General features: G+C 43.3%; 1 protein-coding gene across 5 annotated transcripts in view; it reads left to right on the plus strand.

The window, feature by feature from the left end:
- Positions 1–371: 371 nt before the first annotated feature.
- ARHGAP44 (Rho GTPase activating protein 44) overlaps positions 372–19,551 on the plus strand; it is a 175,017-nt gene continuing 155,837 nt past the window's right edge. For all 5 annotated transcript variants that reach the window (XM_069481951.1, XM_069481949.1, XM_069481953.1 and 2 more), the window contains exon 1: positions 372–760. In XM_069481951.1, the coding sequence (XP_069338052.1) occupies positions 708–760 (53 nt within the window). In that variant the 5' untranslated portion in view covers positions 372–707. The remainder of the gene's footprint in view (positions 761–19,551) is intronic.

The raw sequence follows: 19,551 nt of genomic DNA on the forward strand, positions 1-19,551 counted from the left end.
CTCCACATTGACTAGGTGACCTTACACAGTTTTATGAGCCAGGTACCTGCTAGCATAAATGTCCCTCCTGTGAATTCAACACAGCGATGCCTCATCTTCACTTAAAGACAATGGGAGACAGATGCTCACTTTCTTTATTTGCTGTTGTATTCTTGGACTCACTTTGCCATTTTTAAAACAGAAAAACGTTTCCCTTACTCGAATGCCAACGCGCAAAAGCTACAGGCGACGCTGCCTTCTCCCACCCCCGCAGCCCGCTGTCCTTGCAAACTTTGGACAGAGGAAAGGTGGGCATGGGGCGCGAAACTACAAGTCCCAGCATGCACGGCGCCCTCCGCACAGGCGCACGGGGACCACCTGGCTCGCCGGCCAGCCAGCCTGCGGCGATTCCCGGTCCCCGTGGCGGACTGGGGCTGGGGGCAGGCAGCGCGCGCGGACCAGGCCGGCGCCGAGGACGGCCTCGGATGGCTACGAGGGCGCCGCGGCGCGCGTGAGGGGGATGCGGCAGGAGGCGGCGCGGCGGGAGGAGGAGTAGGCGGCGGTGCCCTCGGGAGGGAGCTGCGCGCGGGCCAGACGGCTCCCGGAGGCTCCGCAGTGCCGCCGCCGTCGCCCGGGAGGCTCCGCGCGGGAGCCATGTAACCCTGGGGCGGGCTCCGGGCTGCTCCGTCCTTCCCCAGCTCCCGGGCTAGCGCGGCAGCGGGGCCACGATGAAGAAGCAGTTCAATCGCATGCGCCAGCTGGCCAACCAGACGGTGGGCAGGTAGGTCACCCGCGGGCCGCCGGGGGCCGGTGCGCGCCCGCGAGGCTGCATCCGCCGGGGCGCGCAGGTGATGGAGCCCGGTGGCCTCCGGTCCTCCTTCCCTCCCTCCCCGCTCGTCCCTCCCCCTGCGCCAGCTCCCTCCAGGCGCCGCTCCCGGGCGCGACCCCTCCTCTCTGAACTTCCCAGACCCCCGGCGCCCTTCTCGCTCGCTGCCTGCTGCTCCCGGGCTCCGCTTGCCCAGCGCAAAGTGTGACGCATCCTTTACCTGCGTCCCCAGCTGCCCCTGCACCTCGTCCTTCCTGCCTTTCCCCGGGACTCCCTTCTCCTGGCCGCGTAGCTTCCTGGAAACAGGTGTTTGCTCTGATTGTGCTGGAGGCAGCCGAGCCGCAGTCGGTCTCCAGAGAGCCCTTCCCTCCCCTCCCCTGCGCCGAGTTCTGGGCTGCTCCCTGGTCCAGGGGAAATGCTGGGCCTGGTCGGCCTGCCCCTCCCGCCGTGTTTGTTTTCAGGGACTATGACTGTACGAGATTCTGGATCACTTTCCTGGCCGGGTTTTTTAAGGCGTTTGGTGGTGGGGAGAGAATGGGGGGTGGGAGAAGAGGGAAGGAGCTGATGGAATGGCGCTGCTCTCGGCTTGGTCCTAAGACTGATTTCAGGGGAGGAGGGAGGCTGCAAAAAGGAGGCCCAACTCCTCTGGAAGATGAGATAAGCGGAGGATCACAGCCAGGTAGGGGAGGGGGACAGAAGCCCCACAGTCATGAAGAGCCAGGCCCCGGGGGAAGCTGCGAGACCCAGTTCGCTGTCATCACGATGAAAATGGGCTACATCTGGGCTAGTGTCTACAGGAGTAGCTCTGCGGGGTGCCCACAGCTATTAAGGTTACATAAGGATCCTGGTGGGTCTCTACCAAAGCTAGACATTTTCTGAACACAGGCTTGTTCGGTAGGGGGGATTTTTTTTGTGGAACCCCTACTCCTGGGGAGGGATTTACGTTGCTACTGTGGGAAAGGAATTCAGGTGTGCTGTTCTAAAGCAATGGGGAAGCGAAGAACCCAGCCTTGGGTGCAATTCAAGTGCAAGCTCAACACATCGAGAGCTCTCCACTAGGTTTATCAAGAAACCAAATACCTTTCTTGGGTGGGAAGTGGAGCCTGAGCTGGCACCTGCTAGGTTGGGGGTGGGGACGTCCCTGGGGAATAGGGGACACCTAAACTCCCATCTAAGCATACTGCCCTAGTTACAGTGGGCATTTGAGGGCAGGGGATGCGGTGGCTTCTTATGCTTCCAGGGACTCCAGATGGTTTCCAAGTAACAATGTCTAAAATTGACTTGGATTCAGTTTTCCTTCCCAAACACATGTGCTTTAACATGAGGGGGAATTTATGAATAGCAGAGTCAGATTAGCCCAGATTTCTGGCATGGTATTGCCATAAATATAGCCTCACGTGGACTGCCTTTTGATATGTTGAATAGTGTTTTCCTGGTACTCGTTGTTTAGCGGATGACAGAAAGCTGACTGGTCTTTAATGTCTTGGCTTCTTTATCACCCTGCAGGTTGGCATCTGCCATCACATCAGACCAACCAAGTGACCAGGAGGCCCCTGACACTGGACTTGGGTTGCTGGTTTCTCTTGGTCTTGGAGTTTCAGTTCAGTGGTAGAACCTAAATGCATGGGGGGTGTTTATGCCTCTTCCCTGGCCTTCCTGAAACACAGCACTTTTTTTTTTTTTTTTTTTAAGACTTATTTTAAAGGAGGAAGATTTTTGAGCTTCATCCATGGAAGGAATGAAAAAGGGCGGGGGAAAATTGGGTTTCAGAAAAAGTGGTCTTACTTATTGAGAGCACGTTCTTGGAAGTTCAAGCAGCTGGTCACCAAGAGGTACCTTCCACTTGTTGCTTGGGACTGTGGTGGAGGTTGGCTTATGGGTGAATTCTGTCTCTTTCTCAGATGCTATCCATTGTGTTGTGCCCCGGGTCAAGTGTGGGCCAGCCTGTATCTCTTTTGATCACATCCAGAGTGAACTTTTTAAAGCAAAAATCAGTTCATGTCATCTTGCTGCTTGAAAGCTTCCAGTGACATCTCATTGCACTTAGCATCTCAAATCTTGCCAATGGCCTACAAGACCATACCTGCTTTGGCCCCTCTGTGTCTCAATATTCCTGTTCCATGCTCTCCTCATTAACTGAGGAGAGTCCAGCCACATGGCCTTTCTTGCCCCAAACACACCAAGCTCATTTCCATGTCAGGGCTTTTGTTCCTGCTATTTACCCATTTTCCCTGCTTGGCTGAAGATGTGCTCCTCCCAAGTACCTCTTCCCATCGGTCCAGTCCTAGCACTAAGGCTTTTGAGAGGCCCTCCCTCCCTCATCTGCTCTCCAACCCATCATCCTTTTCATTTTTCCACAGCACTCATCACTGTTCCAAATGCTCTTGTTTTCTTATTTTCTTGTCTGTCTGCCTCCAATAGAATGTATTGATTGCTGTTGTATCCCCAGTGTATATAATGCAATGCCTTGTAGATAATTGATGCCCAATTGATGTTTGTTGCCAAGATTAAAACAGTTTACTCAAGGGTCCATAAGGATAAATGAAAGGAGAAGCATCTCCTTTATCTTATGTGTATTGGAGTAAAAGGGCCAGAATTTGCTTCTTAATGCCTTAAATCAGTAGAAGCACATAGGATTGGAAGTTTGGGCTTTTAGGTATGCAATTATAAAGCCCTTTCTTGATTCTTACCTTTGTGTGTTTCTGAAATGGGGACTTCCTTCTCTCTGGGGGAGGACTAAGGATGAACTTGAGAGTTGCTCTTCCTCGTAGCTAGCCTTTCCTAAGTTGCAGATCCTGGAGCTCTTCTGCATATAAACTGCTAGGGAACTGCTCCAGTCACTTAACAATGTTGGAATTGCTCTACTTAAACATACCCTGTTGGGTTCCTAGTACTTTTTCTTGAAGTGCTCCTATCAGAGACTATGAAAAGAGTTGATAAAACCCATTGTACTTAACTGAGGAAAGTTTCTCCTCCTTAGTCTACTTGCCTAGTATTTGCACATGTTCCTTCTGCTTTGAACTTTCCCCTGTTTATCCTTTCACCTCAGTCCTCCTTTGGGAAGTGCTCCCTGGCCACCATGTGCCTAGTGGTTAGAAGCTCGGGCTTTCCAGTGGGGCAGATTGGGTTTGTTGCTCACTGACTATGGAATCTTGAACGTAGTTCTCTGCATATTAGTCTTTTCCCCTGCAAAATGTGAATGATAAGGATTGCACTGTGGTAATGTGGTAATTGTGGTAATGATAACATGAGATTACCCCTGAAAAGTGCCTAACAGTGCACAGCACTAGGAAATGCATAATAGATTGTAGCTACAAGTATCTTTGGGCAATGTTATAACTATTATTGGATTATATGCACTATGGCATGGGTACATGCACTTATTCATTCAGTAAATACTTATTAGATGCCTACTGTGTGTCAAGCGCTGCTCTGGTTTAGGGAATATTGCAGTACAAACAAAATCCCTGTTCTCTTGGAACCTTCTTTCTAAAGATGTGCTATGGTCATAGTAGTTAGATTGTATTGTGAGTTTTATCTTTTCTCATTTAACTTCCCCACTAGACTTTAAACTCCTTGGGGGCAGAGACAACTGCCCTAATGTTGCCCTATGTAGTAGGTTCTCTGAAATTCTTTGGCACCAAAATGCATAAGTGAACAAAAGATCCATGTGTTAGAGATAGACGAGTCTTATGAAGTAGTTCAAATATGGAGAAAGCTCCTGACACAATGTTTCTTTAATTTTGTGATGGGAATGGTGTTCAGAGGAGTGAAGAACAGCTGTACTGTGGGGCTTTGGAGGATAGAGCAAGATTTAAGCAAGAATTTAGTGCATACTTGATCTATGGCACTATTTTGTACCTTCAAGAGAGTCTAGTAGTTGCTCGGGTAAAAAGCATCACAAAAGGCATAGAATATTTTTCCTGAAAGTGATGTTTGGTTTATGTTGGGTGAAATAAAGCCCTGAGCTGAAATTTAGCGCCCAAGAGACTCACTAAGAGAAAGAGAAAATGGAAGAAGTAAAATTGGCACCTTGAGCTGGTGAGGAGGACTTTCTTTTGAGTCTGCACCATAGGGGTCATAGTAGCCGCCACCTCAGAGGGCTGTCAGGAGGTTGAAGGGAGCCTGTCCCCCCCCCCCCCCCGGAGTGCTCAATAAATGGTTGAGGGGGTTCATTGTCATTTTCCTTTTCTGCTTGCCCATTCAATCTTTCAGAAAACATTAGCCTCCTAAACCGAAAGGGTTTCTTAGATACCGACAGCCACTGCCCAGTGCTGGTCCAAATGGGGTCTGTGCTCTTGTGTAAAATGGGCGATGTTCAAGGTGTCTGTGAGCAGCCAAGGAGCCGTAGGCATGTGGGAGAGATGCGGCTGGTTGTCTTGGGTTGGATTGCATGGTTTTAGAGGAGTTGGGAGGTAAAGACAAACTTTTGTCTCTAGAGCGCTGTTTTTCATTCCTAGACTGCTCAGTCTGCAACACTGGGCAGGCTTGGTTTCTGGTGCACAGCTTTGCTGAGTGTCATTGCTGCTGTGCAGCTCTCAGAATTCAACTGCAGAGGTCCGGGCATCGGCCAGTGGTGGCGAGCTAGGTGCTGAGGCCACGGCAGCCTCTAGAAGCACTGGCACTGCAGATATTTCTGCTCAGGCCAAAGCAGCCAAAGCCAGTGAGGATGTTTTCCTTGAAGGTTTCTCTGAGAAACTGTCCTGCCCTTTAGCAGGCCTTCGAAGAGCCGTGACCCAATCAATAGGACATGAGGGAAAAGTCAAAACCAATTCCAAATTAGTCACTGGGCTGCTTTGTTCCCTCTCTGCTGTTTCCCTGACTGTGGGTTGGACCTGTCAGACCAACACAGGCCCTGCCTAGGCTTTCTCTTAGTCCAGCAGGGCTGGCCAGACCCAAACCTGTCCCCCAAGGAGCACGATGTACATCGATTAGGTCTCAGAGCAAAGTTCTTTATTAGAGTTTTGTGGCAGCCTGCTGTGCAGCGTAGACATGAGAGATAACAAACAGAACGTACTAACTCACTGATAGCCAGGCTAGCAGATCTGGAGGGAATATTTTTTGCTGTTGTCTTCTAAGATCCTTACTGTGCAGATCTGCCAGGTTTCACCTGCTGGGCTGCTCTCAGCAGTCAGCCCGAGGCTGCCTGGGTCTCCTGCAGAATTCTGTTATCCCAGACCTGCAAGTCATTGTGAGGAAGCCATTCTCTTAAATAGCAATTAATCATTTCTCCTTCCATTTGCCTCCACTAAAGAAATTTGTCAATGATTTTCTTTAGGGTGGATGATAAGGACCATTTTTTTTTTTTTTTTTTTTTTTTTTTGTAGAAAAAGTGAATCAGTAGCCATGTGAATATCCCAGTAATGTAAGGTTGTTCCTTTTAGAGGGACTCCATGAGTGTCCCTTTTATTAATAATCAAGAGCAGGTTATTTCAAATGCTATTTAATAAAGACAGAAAATAATAAAATTATGCTTCAGCTCTGTCTTGAGGTAGTTGTAGGGCAGAGAGAAGGTTAGGGAGAGAGTGGAAGAATCTGGGCTGTCCCCTGGGGCACGGGGCATCCGACTGAGCTGGCACCTGGAGCCCCACTGCCTTTGGGAAGTTCGTGGCTGTCTAGCAACTTAAAACTCTCCTTTCTGTCCAGGAAGCAGATGTTTTTGCTTTCATTTTCCAACTTGAGAGCTTATTTTTAGAATAAATGTTTATTTTCCCACAGAATTCAATTTACTTTTTTTAAACTTTCTTTTTGGTTATATAAGTAATATTTTAAGATATACTATTTAATGTTTAATGTTTAGACATAAAATTATTTTTATTGTAGAAAAATTATAAACTTAGGGATGGACAAAAAGGAAAAAAGTCACCTATAATCTCCTTACCTGGAGACCACAGTTAGTATTTTGGATACAGTCTTCTAAGTTTTTAATAGGTGTATGTATAATATTCTTAGAAAAGAGTAGAGACCATACAGTGTATAGCATTTTGTAAGCTGTTTTTTTCTTCATATTACATCTTGAATGTGATCTTATGTCACTAACAGTATATCTACAGCATAATTTTTCAAGGCTGTGTAATATTCCATTGTAGTTAGCTGATTTACTTTTGCTAATCATTTAGCAAATATTTCTTACCAGTTTAATTTCCTAGGACAAAGCCTTAGAAGTGGAATTGCTAGATCAAAGAATATGTGAGATTTTAAGACTGTGAGTGTGTATATTTTATATGTGCAGACACACATACACACACACACATTATTTTCCCATCCTTGGTAAAATTGTCAATCTCCTTTCTCCAACCCTATTAGCAGCTAACATTGCAACTCTGTTAATTGCAGGGGTGGAAACAGAAAACTCTCCTTTTAACCTCTTCTAATTTCTGGTGTGGCTGAGCATTTTTGATGTTTTCTGGACTTTTGTTGCCTTTTCTGAATTGCCTGCATATGTCTTTGCTCAATTTTCTAAAGTTATGTTCATAAGTGTTTTCTTATTGATTTTAATGTGATTTTTATTATATTAAGCATATACATGCTTTGTCATATACCAGACATATCTCCCTACAGTTTTGTTTTAATTTTGCTTTAGGTTGTTTTGTTTTGTTTTGTTTTTGCTATATTTTGTGATCTTAAGTCTATAAGTTTATGGTTTGTACTTCAAGGTTATGTTTAGGAATACTTTTCTCAGACCTAGATTATATAAACATTTATACATTTTTATTACTATTTATAATAGTTGCCATCAAATCTTTAATATGTCAGTCATTGGTGTATGACATGAATTAGGTATAACCTTTAGGTTTTTTAAAAATTAGTTACCTTAGGCTGGGCACAGTGGCTCATGCCTGTAATCCTAGCACTCTGGGAGGCCGAGGCGGGAGGATCGCTCGAGCTCAGGAGTTCGAGACCAGCCTGAGCAAGAGCGAGACTCCGTCTCTACTAAAAATAGAAAGAAATTATCTGGACAACTAAAAAAATATATATATATAAAATTAGCTGGGCATGGTGGTGCATGCCTGTAGTCCCAGCTACTCGGGAGGCTGAGGCAGGAGGATTGCTTGAGCCCAGGAGCTTGAGGTTGCTGTGAGCTAGGCTGATGCCACAGCACTCTAGCCCAGGCAACAGAGCGAGACTCTGTCTCAAAAAAAAAAAAAAAAAAAAAAAAAATTTAGTTACCTTACTGTTAAACTGAAGTGTGTAATTTATACCACCTGTATTGAAATAGCCTCATCATTAGGTACTAAATGATTTCATCTACTTGTATTTCTTTCTAGAATTTCTACTTTGTTCCCTTGATCTGTCTGTCGGTTCTGGCAGGACTTTGAGATGGGCTCAGCTGCCCAGATGAGCAGTGGTGGGTTAATCCTTATTGTGAGACCCCATGCATTGGGTGGGAGTGGAGTCAGGCTGGGCCCCGCATCTCAGCCTCAGCCAGGGCCACTCCTTGGCTTGGGAATTAGAGCTCAGCAGTCTTTGCCTAAGGGTCTTGCTGTGCCTTAACCACAGCTAATCTCCAAGTCACTCCCTTATGAAAGAAATATTTTCTTGACTATGCTCGTTTGTTTATTCTCTCTCAGTATTTTTTTAAATGTATATATCAAGATGGGGAGAATTGACATTTTTACAATATTGAGTATAATGAGAATTCTTCCCATCTGGGAATAGGGTATGTTTATTCAAGTCTGTACGTAATCCTGTAAGGTAGTTTTTGTCCATTTAGGTGCTACATAATTTTACTGTTAATTTTAGATAATTCCTCATTATTTTTGTAGCTTCAGTGATGAGAATCTTGTTAAGTTATATTTTGTCCTATGGTTTCTGGGCTTTTTGGCTAAGAGCAAGTGAAGTTATATTGGTCTTATTCTTTATTGCTGGAATTTAGGAAAGTTATTGATTTCTATATAATTATCTTAACAATAGCCTTCATGAACTATCTCATTACTTTTAAATATTTTCTTTAAAAAAGTGGAGTCTGTGGAACTTTCCAGGTAAATAATCACATCTTCTGCAAGTGATAATTTTGCATCTTCCTCTCCAGCATTTATACTTACTTTATTTTCTTATCTAATTGCCTTGTCTAGGACTTGTAGAACCATATTGAAATATTGTCGCCATATGTGGGCATCCATGTCTTCTCATTAATCACAACAAAAAATGATAGTTGGTTTGAGAGCTTTTGTTTTTTACTCATGTTACATATTACATAATTTTATTATTTTATTTTGAGCTTTTCTTTGGCACCAAAGTTAAATTAGATTTGTTATCATGGCCTTTATAGATGATCATAATGTGGTGTTTGCCTTTAATTTATTAATATTCACTCCATAATTTATTCCATAAATATTTATTGAGCACTTACTGTGTTCCACACTTCATTCTTTGCTGGGGATGCATCAATGATAGAGTCTCTACCCATGAGGAGTTTGTGTTTTGGGTGCTTGAACCTCAGTAGATTTTCTAGGATTCAGCTCTCCTTGCCTTCCTACAATCAGTTTTGACTGTGGTTTCTTCATTTTTTTCTAGTATTAATTTATTATTGTTTTATTTAGGATGTTGGCATTCAATATTCATAAGTGAGAGCGTTTGAATTTTTTCTTTTGCTTTATCTGTCATGTTTTGGTAACAGTGTGAAGTGAATTGGTCAACATCCTTTTTCTATGGAATGATGAGATGGGGAATTACTCATTCTTTGAATGTTGGAAATAAATTCCTAAGGACATTTTTTAGATGTACTTCTTTGACAATTTTCCAAATTTCTTGAATGGTCATTGGGCTATTCATGTTTTCTATCTTTTCTTGAGTAACTTTGAATAACATTTATTTTACAGAAAAGCATCACTATGATTTTAAAGTTTAGTAGAATCTTTCTGACTACAATTGTATTTGCATTTCTTTCTTTTTCCCCTGACTAGCTTTGCTCCAGAGGGTCCTCCCCACCCCTCCCCATCAACTCTTAGGTTTAATCTGTTGTCATTTAGATTTCTTTCTCATTAGCTCTTGTTCAGTATATTTTTTTCCTAGTAAATTCTGCTTTTCAATTATTTTTTTTTAATTTTTATCTTTTTGAAATAGGGTCTCACTCTGTTGCCTGGGCTGGAGTACAATGGGTCATCATAGCTCACAGCAACCTCAAACTCCTGGGCTGAAGCGATCCTCCTGCCTCAACCTCCTAAATAGCTGGGACTACAGGTGCATGCCACCACACCTGACTAATTTTTTTATATTTTGTAGAGACAGGGTCTCACTCTTGCTCAGGCTGGTCTCAAACTCCTGAGCTCAAGCAATCCTCCCATCTCAGCCTCCCAAGTGCTAGGATTACAGGCGTGAACAACTGCACCTGGCCAAATTCTGCTTTTTCAATCTTCAGATTTCTTCCTCCTGATTTGCTTGGGTTTATTTTGTTCTTTTCCTAGTCTTCAGTCTTCTGTGTTGTATTAGTCAGGAAGGATAGGTTAGGCTCTGCTGTGATAACACATGAGCTCTGGAATCTCTGTGGCTTAACATAGCATAAGTTTACGTTAAGCTCATGGGAAATGTGATGTGAGTCAGAAGGACTCCCGAGGACAGCTCTCCTCCATGTGTGATTCTGGAATCTGGTCTGTATTCATCTTCCCCTCCTCCTCCTGTTCTCAGTATGTGGTTTTCAGTCGCTTCCAAAAGTGAAGAGAGGATATTGAAATGGCATACTGGCTCTTAAATGCTTTGGCCTGGAATTCATAAGCGTCACTTCTGTTCATGTTTCATTGGCCAGGACTAGTCCCCTGGATGTGACTGGGAATGAGGAACCTCTACCGTGGTTGAATGTCCAGGAGTTTTCTCTCTCTCCTCTCCCACTGCCCACTATCCTTTAAATCCACAGTCCCCTCTGCTCTGCCCTGTCCTCCAGTGTCCAAGTTGGAGAGGGTCATTCTTTGTCTCCGTCACAGGAGGACGGCTATAGATTCTCATCACCCTCCATACTAATTAGTCAGATCTTTCAAAGGGGAGCATCTTGAAGACTACAAATTCTTCTCTTACTAATATATACTGCCTCTCATGCCAAAGTCAGTTTTTGATTTTTTTAAAGCCCATCCTATAATGGGGGGAGAAATAATGAAGAGAACAGAAATTCTCATCCTACCATACTGGAATGGTACCTACTTTATGGGATTATTAATGGGATTAAGATAATAAATATAATATCCTTAGCATAACCCCTGGTTATAACAAGCACTCAATAAATCATAGTTATTACCACTATTCCTTGCTGTGCTGAAAGTCACTTTGACATGAAGCATTTGTTTTGTTATATTTATATTCGTAAGTACCTGAAAATTACAAATTGAAACTAACATCCATTTGTCTTCTTTTCTCAAATCAAACCCAGTCTTTCTGTGTTTAGCCAAGAACATGACTGAAGGAAATATCTAGAGGTATCAGTAATTGTAATGGCTTCATTTAATCCCCATTGTGACTAATAATTATTGTATCACTCTGGCTAGTCTAGGTTAAGCTGCTCTAACAGAAGTGCCCGAATCTCAGCAGCTTACAGCACTGGCCAATGGGAGTAGGAACAGCCCTTCCAGGACCGGCTGCCGTAGACTCAGTTCCACAAGTGCGTCTGTGATGGCAGAGACAGGAAATGAGGACACTGGCTCCTGATATTTCTTTTGGAAGTGACACCTGCCACTTTTACTCTCATTTCATTGGCCAAAGTGAATCACATGGCCTCTCTCCACTCCAGATGGAGCAGGGAAAGGCAGTCTTGCCAGTGGGCCTGGGAGAAGGAGAGCCCCAAAAGCCACATGTCTATCAGGATGGGCTATGTATTAATACTTTATAGGCATTATTTTCATTTACTCGCTGCAACAGCTATATGAATTGGGTGCTCTTTGCAGCCCCATTTCGCAGATGTGGAAATGGGTACTAAATGGGGCGGAGCCACATTTGAACTGGGTCCTAAGTAGGTCAATCACAGGCAAATGCCTCCCCTGCTCTGTTCTCCCAACCTTGTTACTGCTGCAGCCTCCGGGCCCCTCTAGTTACTTCAGTTTAGGTGGTTTTAGAAATGCTAATTAACTGCTGCTGACTTGAATAAAAGTAAAAATGTCACATTCATTTAAGATAATTGAGTATCTTGTATGTACCCTTAACCACAAGGAGCATAAGATGAAATTTCTGCCAATAGAATATTCTTCACTTTGTTTCCTTATTGCAATTTCAGCAGAAAGGGTAAGAGAAAGTGCTTTGTAGCTCTATGCTCTATGTTGAAAGAAAGCAGTTTCTGCACCTTCAAAAGCCCCCATAGGCTCCTGTGTAACACTCTAACCAAACAGGGACCAGAGAACCTATGGTCTAAGAAAGGAATGTGGAAAGTGGACAGAGCTTTTAGCACTAGGAATCTCATGCACACTGTTGCCTTTGGAGACATGTGCACACCCGCTTGCTTTTCACAGATGCTGTTTTCTAAGTGTGTCCTGCGACAGACACTTGTGCTGTACTGTACAGACACTCCTGTTTAATCCTCACAGCAACTCTAAGTGTAGGTTCTGGTGTTTTCCCCTTTTTCTACACGCATTCTCGGAGCAGGTGAACGCGTTGTTGCTGCTGGTTGTGCAGTTGGTGAGGGAAGCAACTGGGATTTGTTTCCAGATATGCTGGCTCCAGCATTGATAATCTTCATAGATATATATACTTCAGTGACTTTGCAGTAGGGGCAAAGGCATAAAAAATTAAATGTCTGATATTAATGGAATGATTAAGTGAATTCTGGTACATTTACATAATTGTAACCATTTTAGTGTTTTTATAACATTCAAAATATTTTTTAAGGGCTGAGAGAAATGTTTAAGATAAGGAAACAGGATATTCAAGTGCATACAGAGTTAAGATTGTACAGTATTTCTCAAAATGCATAGAAAAGACTGGAAGGAAATCAGGAAAGACTAGAAGGCTAAGCATTCCATGTTTATCTCTGGGTAGGATTATGAGTGATTCAATTACTGCTGCTTGTACTTTTAACTTACAAATTCCTTGAAATAAACATGTATTTTATTATAGGAAAAAAATGAAAAAGCTCCCAGGACTCAAAGTGGGCAATTGTAGTCAGAATTTCTTTAATGATATTTTAATTCTGGGGCCCTTAAAGGTCTAAATACAAATATGTTTCATATTCTTTTGGGCCTTGCTTTCAAACACGGGAAAGCTCTTATCTTCAATGCTCTGGAAAGAACATGACGTCAGATCTCATAGGATAAAATAGTCAGCTATGAAGAAATGATATGCTAGTAGCCTTTTAGGTCGTTGCTACTAATTTTATAGATATAACACTTTGAAACTTGGCCTGCATGACATGTAGCCAAAGACTAGTGGTTCTCCCATGATCAGTTAGGGTTCTTTGGTTGCACCAGCAGAAATAGACTCTGGCTAATTTTAGCAAAAAAAAAAAAAAAGTTTGAGGAAGGGCGGGGGTGGCTTACAAATTCAAAGGAGAACTGGATAGTGCATCCTGGGAATGACCACAGCGTGCCCCTGCTATAGGGCGACAGGACAGCCTCTTCAGAGGCCGCCATCAGAAGGGTTGCTTCCCAATTCTTTTCTGTTATTGGGTCACTCAAGTGATTCACAGGTGCCAGTATAATGGGTTAAGTTTGGTCATCCCTTAGGGACAATGGGAGGACATGAAGCTCTCTTGATTGACAGATAGTCCACAAAGACAGCAGTCTAGGAGAGGCAGTTTGCGAAAGGAAAATCAGAGACTCTTGCCCAAGGGACTGAGAAGGGATGAAGCTGCTCAACATTCCCAGATGTTGCCCAGGCCCCTCTAATCAATAGCATCAGAGACCCCACCTAGATCAGTTTGCCACTGCTACTGATTTAGCATGTGTCCTGGCATTCAGATAAGTCATTTTTCACCCCTGTATATTCAGTTAGTTGCTATGAATCTATCCTTGAATTATATTTCATCTATTCTTTATTATTTCTGTATCTTAATTATAGTCTGTGGCTCTAGCCTGAACTATTTCAGGGACCCCCTTCCTTGTATTCTTGCCTAATCTCTTCTCTCCGACTTCCTGCAACACAGGCCAGACCATATTTTTGAATACATGGACTGAAGAATGTCATTTTCCTTCTTTATCAAGTTTTTTTCCTGTGGGAGGAAAAAAGAAATCCTAGGACTGTGGGAAATGCTGCATAATATAAATTTATCTTAGCAATTTATAATCCATATTTGTATTTAAGGCTCTAAGAAGTTCTGCAATAAAGAAAATTGTTGACCATTTGTTTCTCTTGGATAGCTTTTGATTATAATAACAGATGTCATAATTCAGAGTGGCTTAAACAATAAGGAAACATTATTTCAGATGACAGGGCATCCAAAGCTAGGGAGAGTCCAGGTACCTTATGATTAGGTCATCTGCTTTATTCTTGATGAAAAGACAGATATTTATAGCAACTAAGGTGATTTGCTTCCATGTTGACAAACCAAAGACGAGACAAGGGAGAGAAGAGTAGACCAAATGGTCCCAAACATGGGTAAGAGCTCTTTTCTCCAGTCTAAACCAATTTATTTCACATGTTTACTATTGACCATTAACACTTGCTGGAGGGAGGGTTTGCAGTGGGCTGATTGGGTACAGGGAAGTAGGATTATGACGACTGGCTTAGATCCATCAAGACCCCCTCTGGAGTTGGAGGTAGGGGGTAGCTTCCCCTGTGTTAGGAGACCTTCATGGCAGAGGTACAGATACCTGAACAAAGTCAGAGTTCTGCTAGGAAGGAAGGAGGAGGAAAGCATTCTAGTAAACAGCCAGCCATCTATCCCCTGTAGCTTGGTTTAGCCCAGCATTTTGAGTGTGAAAACCATTTTTCATGGGACACTCATTTTTTTAAACTACAGTTTGTAGACTGTATCACGGGGAATGTTAGTCAATGAAGTTCCAGTATTCTTACTATGGCATTCAATATTCTCACCTTCGGTCAGGCTGTTGCCTCTCCTTTCTATTTATTGAAGCTGTTCTTTTATATTCCAGAGCACTGGTTGACACTGATGTGTAAGACTTGGTGGAATGTATTCTGATTAGAGTTCTCCATCCATCTGTCTCTTATAGTAGTCTTTAAATCCCCAGCACCGTGTCTGGAGTGTACAAGTGAAAGGGACTCAAGAACTGTTTGACAGCTGGGCATGGTGGCTCCTGCCTGTAATCCCAGCACTTTGGAAGGCCAAGGTGGGAGGCTTGCTTGAGGCCAGGAGTTCGAGACCAGCCTGGACAACATAGCAAGATCACCATCTCTACAAAAAATAAGAGAAATTAGCCAGGCGTGGTGGCACATGCCTATAGTCATAGCTACTTGGGAGGCTGAGGCAGGAGGATCGCTTGAGGCCAGGAGTTCAAGGTTACAGTGAACTACGGGCATGCCACTGCACTCCAGCCTGGGCGACAGAGCAAGACCCCATCTCTTAAAAAAAAAAAAAAAACTTAAAAAAAAGAACTGTTTATCAAATTTATTCTCAGAGTTCAATTCAGATGTCACCCCTTCCAGGGTCTCCTTCCTTTGTGCTTCCACAGCACTGTGCTTGTTTTCTTATTCCACTGATTTCATTCTTCCTGCCTTGATTTCTAGTCACTGTCAATTCTGTTTTCCTCACTAGACTGGAAGCTGTATGTGTTTGCTGGGACCAGGGCTGCTTCAACTCTGTGTCCTGTGTTGTCCACAGTGCTTTGCACATAGCAGGGACAGGTCCTTATCAAGAGTGTGGCGACAGGGCTGTTTGTGCTGCTGTAAAAGGTATCAAAGACGGATTTTTTATGGCCACTAAATTGAGGTTTTCCATGCTAAATGTGTATCTGTTGGCTTATAATCATGCTTTCATGATCTCTAAGATTTTTCTGTATTAGCAAAGATCTGCCATAGCTTTAGAATTACAAAATTTCTAGTTCTTCGTATATCGTCATTAGCCCCAAGGTATGATTCTCCATTCTGGAGCCATACCTGTGCCATTACAAAGTCATGAGCCAAGAGCAACGTGTTAGGCATGGCAGCTTATTGAGTAGAGTTGTCATTCATTAAACTGGTATTTGTTGACCACCTCCTGTCACAGCTTGGGTCCCTGGAAAGCAAATGCTGAGAATAAGATGCAGAATGTTCACTGGGGCGTGCTGTGAGCATCAGTACCTGTGGGAGACGGTGAAAAGAAACAGGGATAGGCAGAGGGAGTTGAACTGTGATACAGTTTACGTGAAGGCCTTAGCTGATTCCATATTAGGGGTGAGTTCAGAGTTGTCCTGAGTTGGGGAGAAGGGGCTGAGCCTTTATATCTCTGCACTGATCAGTCATTGCATGTGGGCTTCCCCTGGAAGATGGCGTGACCTGCAGCAGAGGCAATGTCAAAGGGCAGATGGCTGAGGATGGCTGTCCAGCAGCATTCCTAGCAAGTGGGGAATAAGTCCTTCATTCCTGAAGGGGACTCTGGTGCCAGGTCCTCTGCTAGAAGTAAGAGGATGAATAGGAAAGTTGGTAAGTGAGCCATTACCATAGAGCTGGTATCTTTGATGCAAGATGAAGTGTTCATGGTGTGATGAGAACATAATTGAGTTTGGCTGGAGTGGGGATTGAGAGAAAGTCATGAAGAGCTGAGACCTGAGGGGTGAGGCATTGTTAGTGGGCTAAAGAAAGTAGAAATTGCATGTGTGATTGCCAAGAAATGTAGATATAGCTCTTTCAAGGAAGTATAGTAAATTCTCTATGTTTGGAATATCATTGGGAGTTGCAGTGAGGCTTGTAAATAGGCTGACCATCTACGGTTCATCACGATATTTCTTAGATTACAACTAACAGTGGTAGGAAAGCAGGTGAAAACCTGGGCAAATGGGGTGGTCACCCTACTTACAAGACAGGATTAAGCAGATGTGGACTCTAACTGAGGACCAGTGAGAAATTACTGAGTGGCCACTTGACCTCTACCCATGGTTCTTGGGTTATGACCATGGATTCTGATATCAGATTCCCATAAGTGAATTTTTGGCTCCATCACTTGCTGGTTGTAAAATCTTAGACAAGTCATTTAGGTTTTGTAAGCTTCAATTTTCTTATCTTCAAAATGAGGATAACAGTAATTCCTGCCTCATGTAAAAAGATAAACTTAGGCACATTTGAAGACTAAGGAGTTTATGTGAACATTCAGCGATTCATAAAATGGACAACACCAGATGACCAGCGATTTAGGGCTCCACCAAGGAGGTACTAGGGGGAAACTCTTATAAGGTGTTTGTGAAAGCCGAACAGAAAATATTTGATTGGTTAAAGCGAAAGCCTCTAGTTAGAGGTTAGGTGGCTGTTTCTTGCTTGGTAAAGTCTCTAGTTAGGGGTTGGTTGGTGGTTTCAGATTGGTTAAGCTTAAGTTACATTTTATAGTTTATATTGGGTTGAGTTTCAGTTTGCTTACATAGGAACCCAGGGCGCTAGAGTCATCTCAGACTAGTGGCCTCCCAATTAATTTTATTGACACTTAACTTTATTTGAATGAATACACATGAAGGACTTAAAATAGTTTCTGGGACAGAGTAAATCCTCAGTGAAAGTGAGCTGCTGCTGTTATTATTTTAAATGGGAATAGCAAGGTCAGACTTGGATTTTAGAGTGACCACTCCAGATGTAGAGTGGAAAACCCAGTGGTGGGGAGAGGACTGGTGCCAGAGGGACCAGTTAGGATTTGATGCTGTTAACCAGGAGACTAGTTAGGTAGTCCAAGTGAGATTATGGTGAGCTGGATCAGATTTATGGCTGTGGGGGAAGGAGCCTTGGAGAGGTTCCAGAGATGAAGATGCTGAAGCAGGGGGCCTTGGTGGGACTTGAGGGAGCAGCAGGATATAAAGCTGCTGCTGAGGATTGGGCAAAGAGTGGGTGCTTATGCCAGTCACCAAGAAGGAGCATGTGAGAAATGCAAGGGACGAAGCCCCTTAGGCAGCTTGGAGGAGTGTCTGGAGCTTGGGAGGGAGGTCCAGGAGATGATGGAGTTAGACTTATCCACAGGTGGGTGGTATTGGAGCTCTGAAGCAGGGAAGGCACTGAGAAGAGAGGAAGGTGCTAAGGAATGGCCTGAGGTGTGTTAGAAAATAGTAGTTAGGCTGGGCATGGTGGCTCATGCCTGTAATTCTAGCACTTTGGTATGTTGAGGCAGGAGGATCACTTGAGGTGAGGAGTTCAAGACCAGCCTGAGCAAGAAGGAGACCCCATCTCTACTAAAAATAGAAAAATTAGCCAGGTGCAGTGGTACATGCCTATAGTACCCAGCTACTTGGGAAGTTGAGGCAGGAGGATCACTTGAGCCCAGGAGTTTGAGGCTACAGTGAGCTGTGATGATGCCATGGCAGTCTAACCTGGGTGACAGAGTGAGACCCTGTCTCAAAAAATAAAGTGAAATGAAATAATAAAATAAAATACTAGGTGGTATGGAAGAGAAGGGAATATACTAGTTGCTCTCATTTTAGTTTAGAGTCTTATCCATAAGAGAAATCCTTGCTCTACCCACTGTGTTAGTATTGTAAGACTACTATAACAAATCACTGCAAACTGGGTGGTTTAAAACAACAGAACTGTATTCTCTTACAGTTCTGCAGTCTAGAAGTTAGAAATCAAGGTGTAAGCAGGGTGATGTTGTGTCTGAAGGCTGTAGGGGAGAATCTGTTCCATCCTGTAGTATAATAAAGAATATTTTGTCTTGGTCTCAGTTCTTGGCACAAAGCTTCAAATATCCTTAGAATTTCTTAAGTGATAGAAGTGACTTTATTATGCTGATGAGGTAACTAATGGTGGGCCCCTAGATAGCTTCAGGATGGGAGCTGGTCACCAGAAAGACCATCCCTGTGACTAACAGGTTGGAACTTTTGAGCCACCCCAATCTCTGGGGAAGGGAGGAGAGATGGTTATTGAGTTCAATCCTGAAGCCAATGACTTAATCAATTATGCATATGTGATGAAACCCCATTATAAAAACTCTGGACACTGAAGCTTACTAGAGCTTCTTCTTGGTTAACATTGATATGTGGGAGGGTGATGCTCCTGGATTCCATGAGGAAAAAGCATGGAAACTGTCTCTTCCCCTCAACCCACCCCAGACTTTGGCCTGTGTATGCATCTCATCCATCTGGTTCTTCCTGAGTTGTTCATATACAATTGACTCTTGAACAATGTGGGGATTATGGGCACCAACCCCCATCAGTCAAAAGTCCACATATAACTTTTGACTCCCCCAAAACTTTACTAACAGCCTACTGTTAACCAGAAGCCTTATCAATAACATAAACAATTAACACATATTTTATATTGTGCTGTATGTATTATATATTGTATTTTTATAATAAGTAAGCTAGAGAAAAAAATGTCATTAAGAAAATCATAAGGGAAAGGGACAAATTCCTGGAAACACACAACCTCCCAAGGCTTAATCAGGAAGCAATAGAACTCTTGAATAAACCAATTATGAACAACAAAATTGAAGCAGCAATAAACATCTTTCAATCAAAAAAAGTCCCAGACCAGTTGGATCAGGAGAATTTTATCTGATCTACAAAGGAGAATTGGTACCCATACAGCAGAAATTATTTCATGACATTGAGAAGGAAGAAATCCTCCCCAACTCATTCTACGAAACCATTATCACCTTGATACCAAAGCCAGGAAAGGACACAACAAAAAAAGAAAACTATAGCCCAATATCCCTTATGAATATAGATGTAAAAATCCTCAATAAAAGTCTAGCAAATCAAATT

Source organism: Eulemur rufifrons, chromosome 9 (genome assembly GCF_041146395.1).
Source record: "Eulemur rufifrons isolate Redbay chromosome 9, OSU_ERuf_1, whole genome shotgun sequence".
In the NCBI taxonomy this organism is placed as follows: Eukaryota; Metazoa; Chordata; class Mammalia; order Primates; family Lemuridae; genus Eulemur; species Eulemur rufifrons.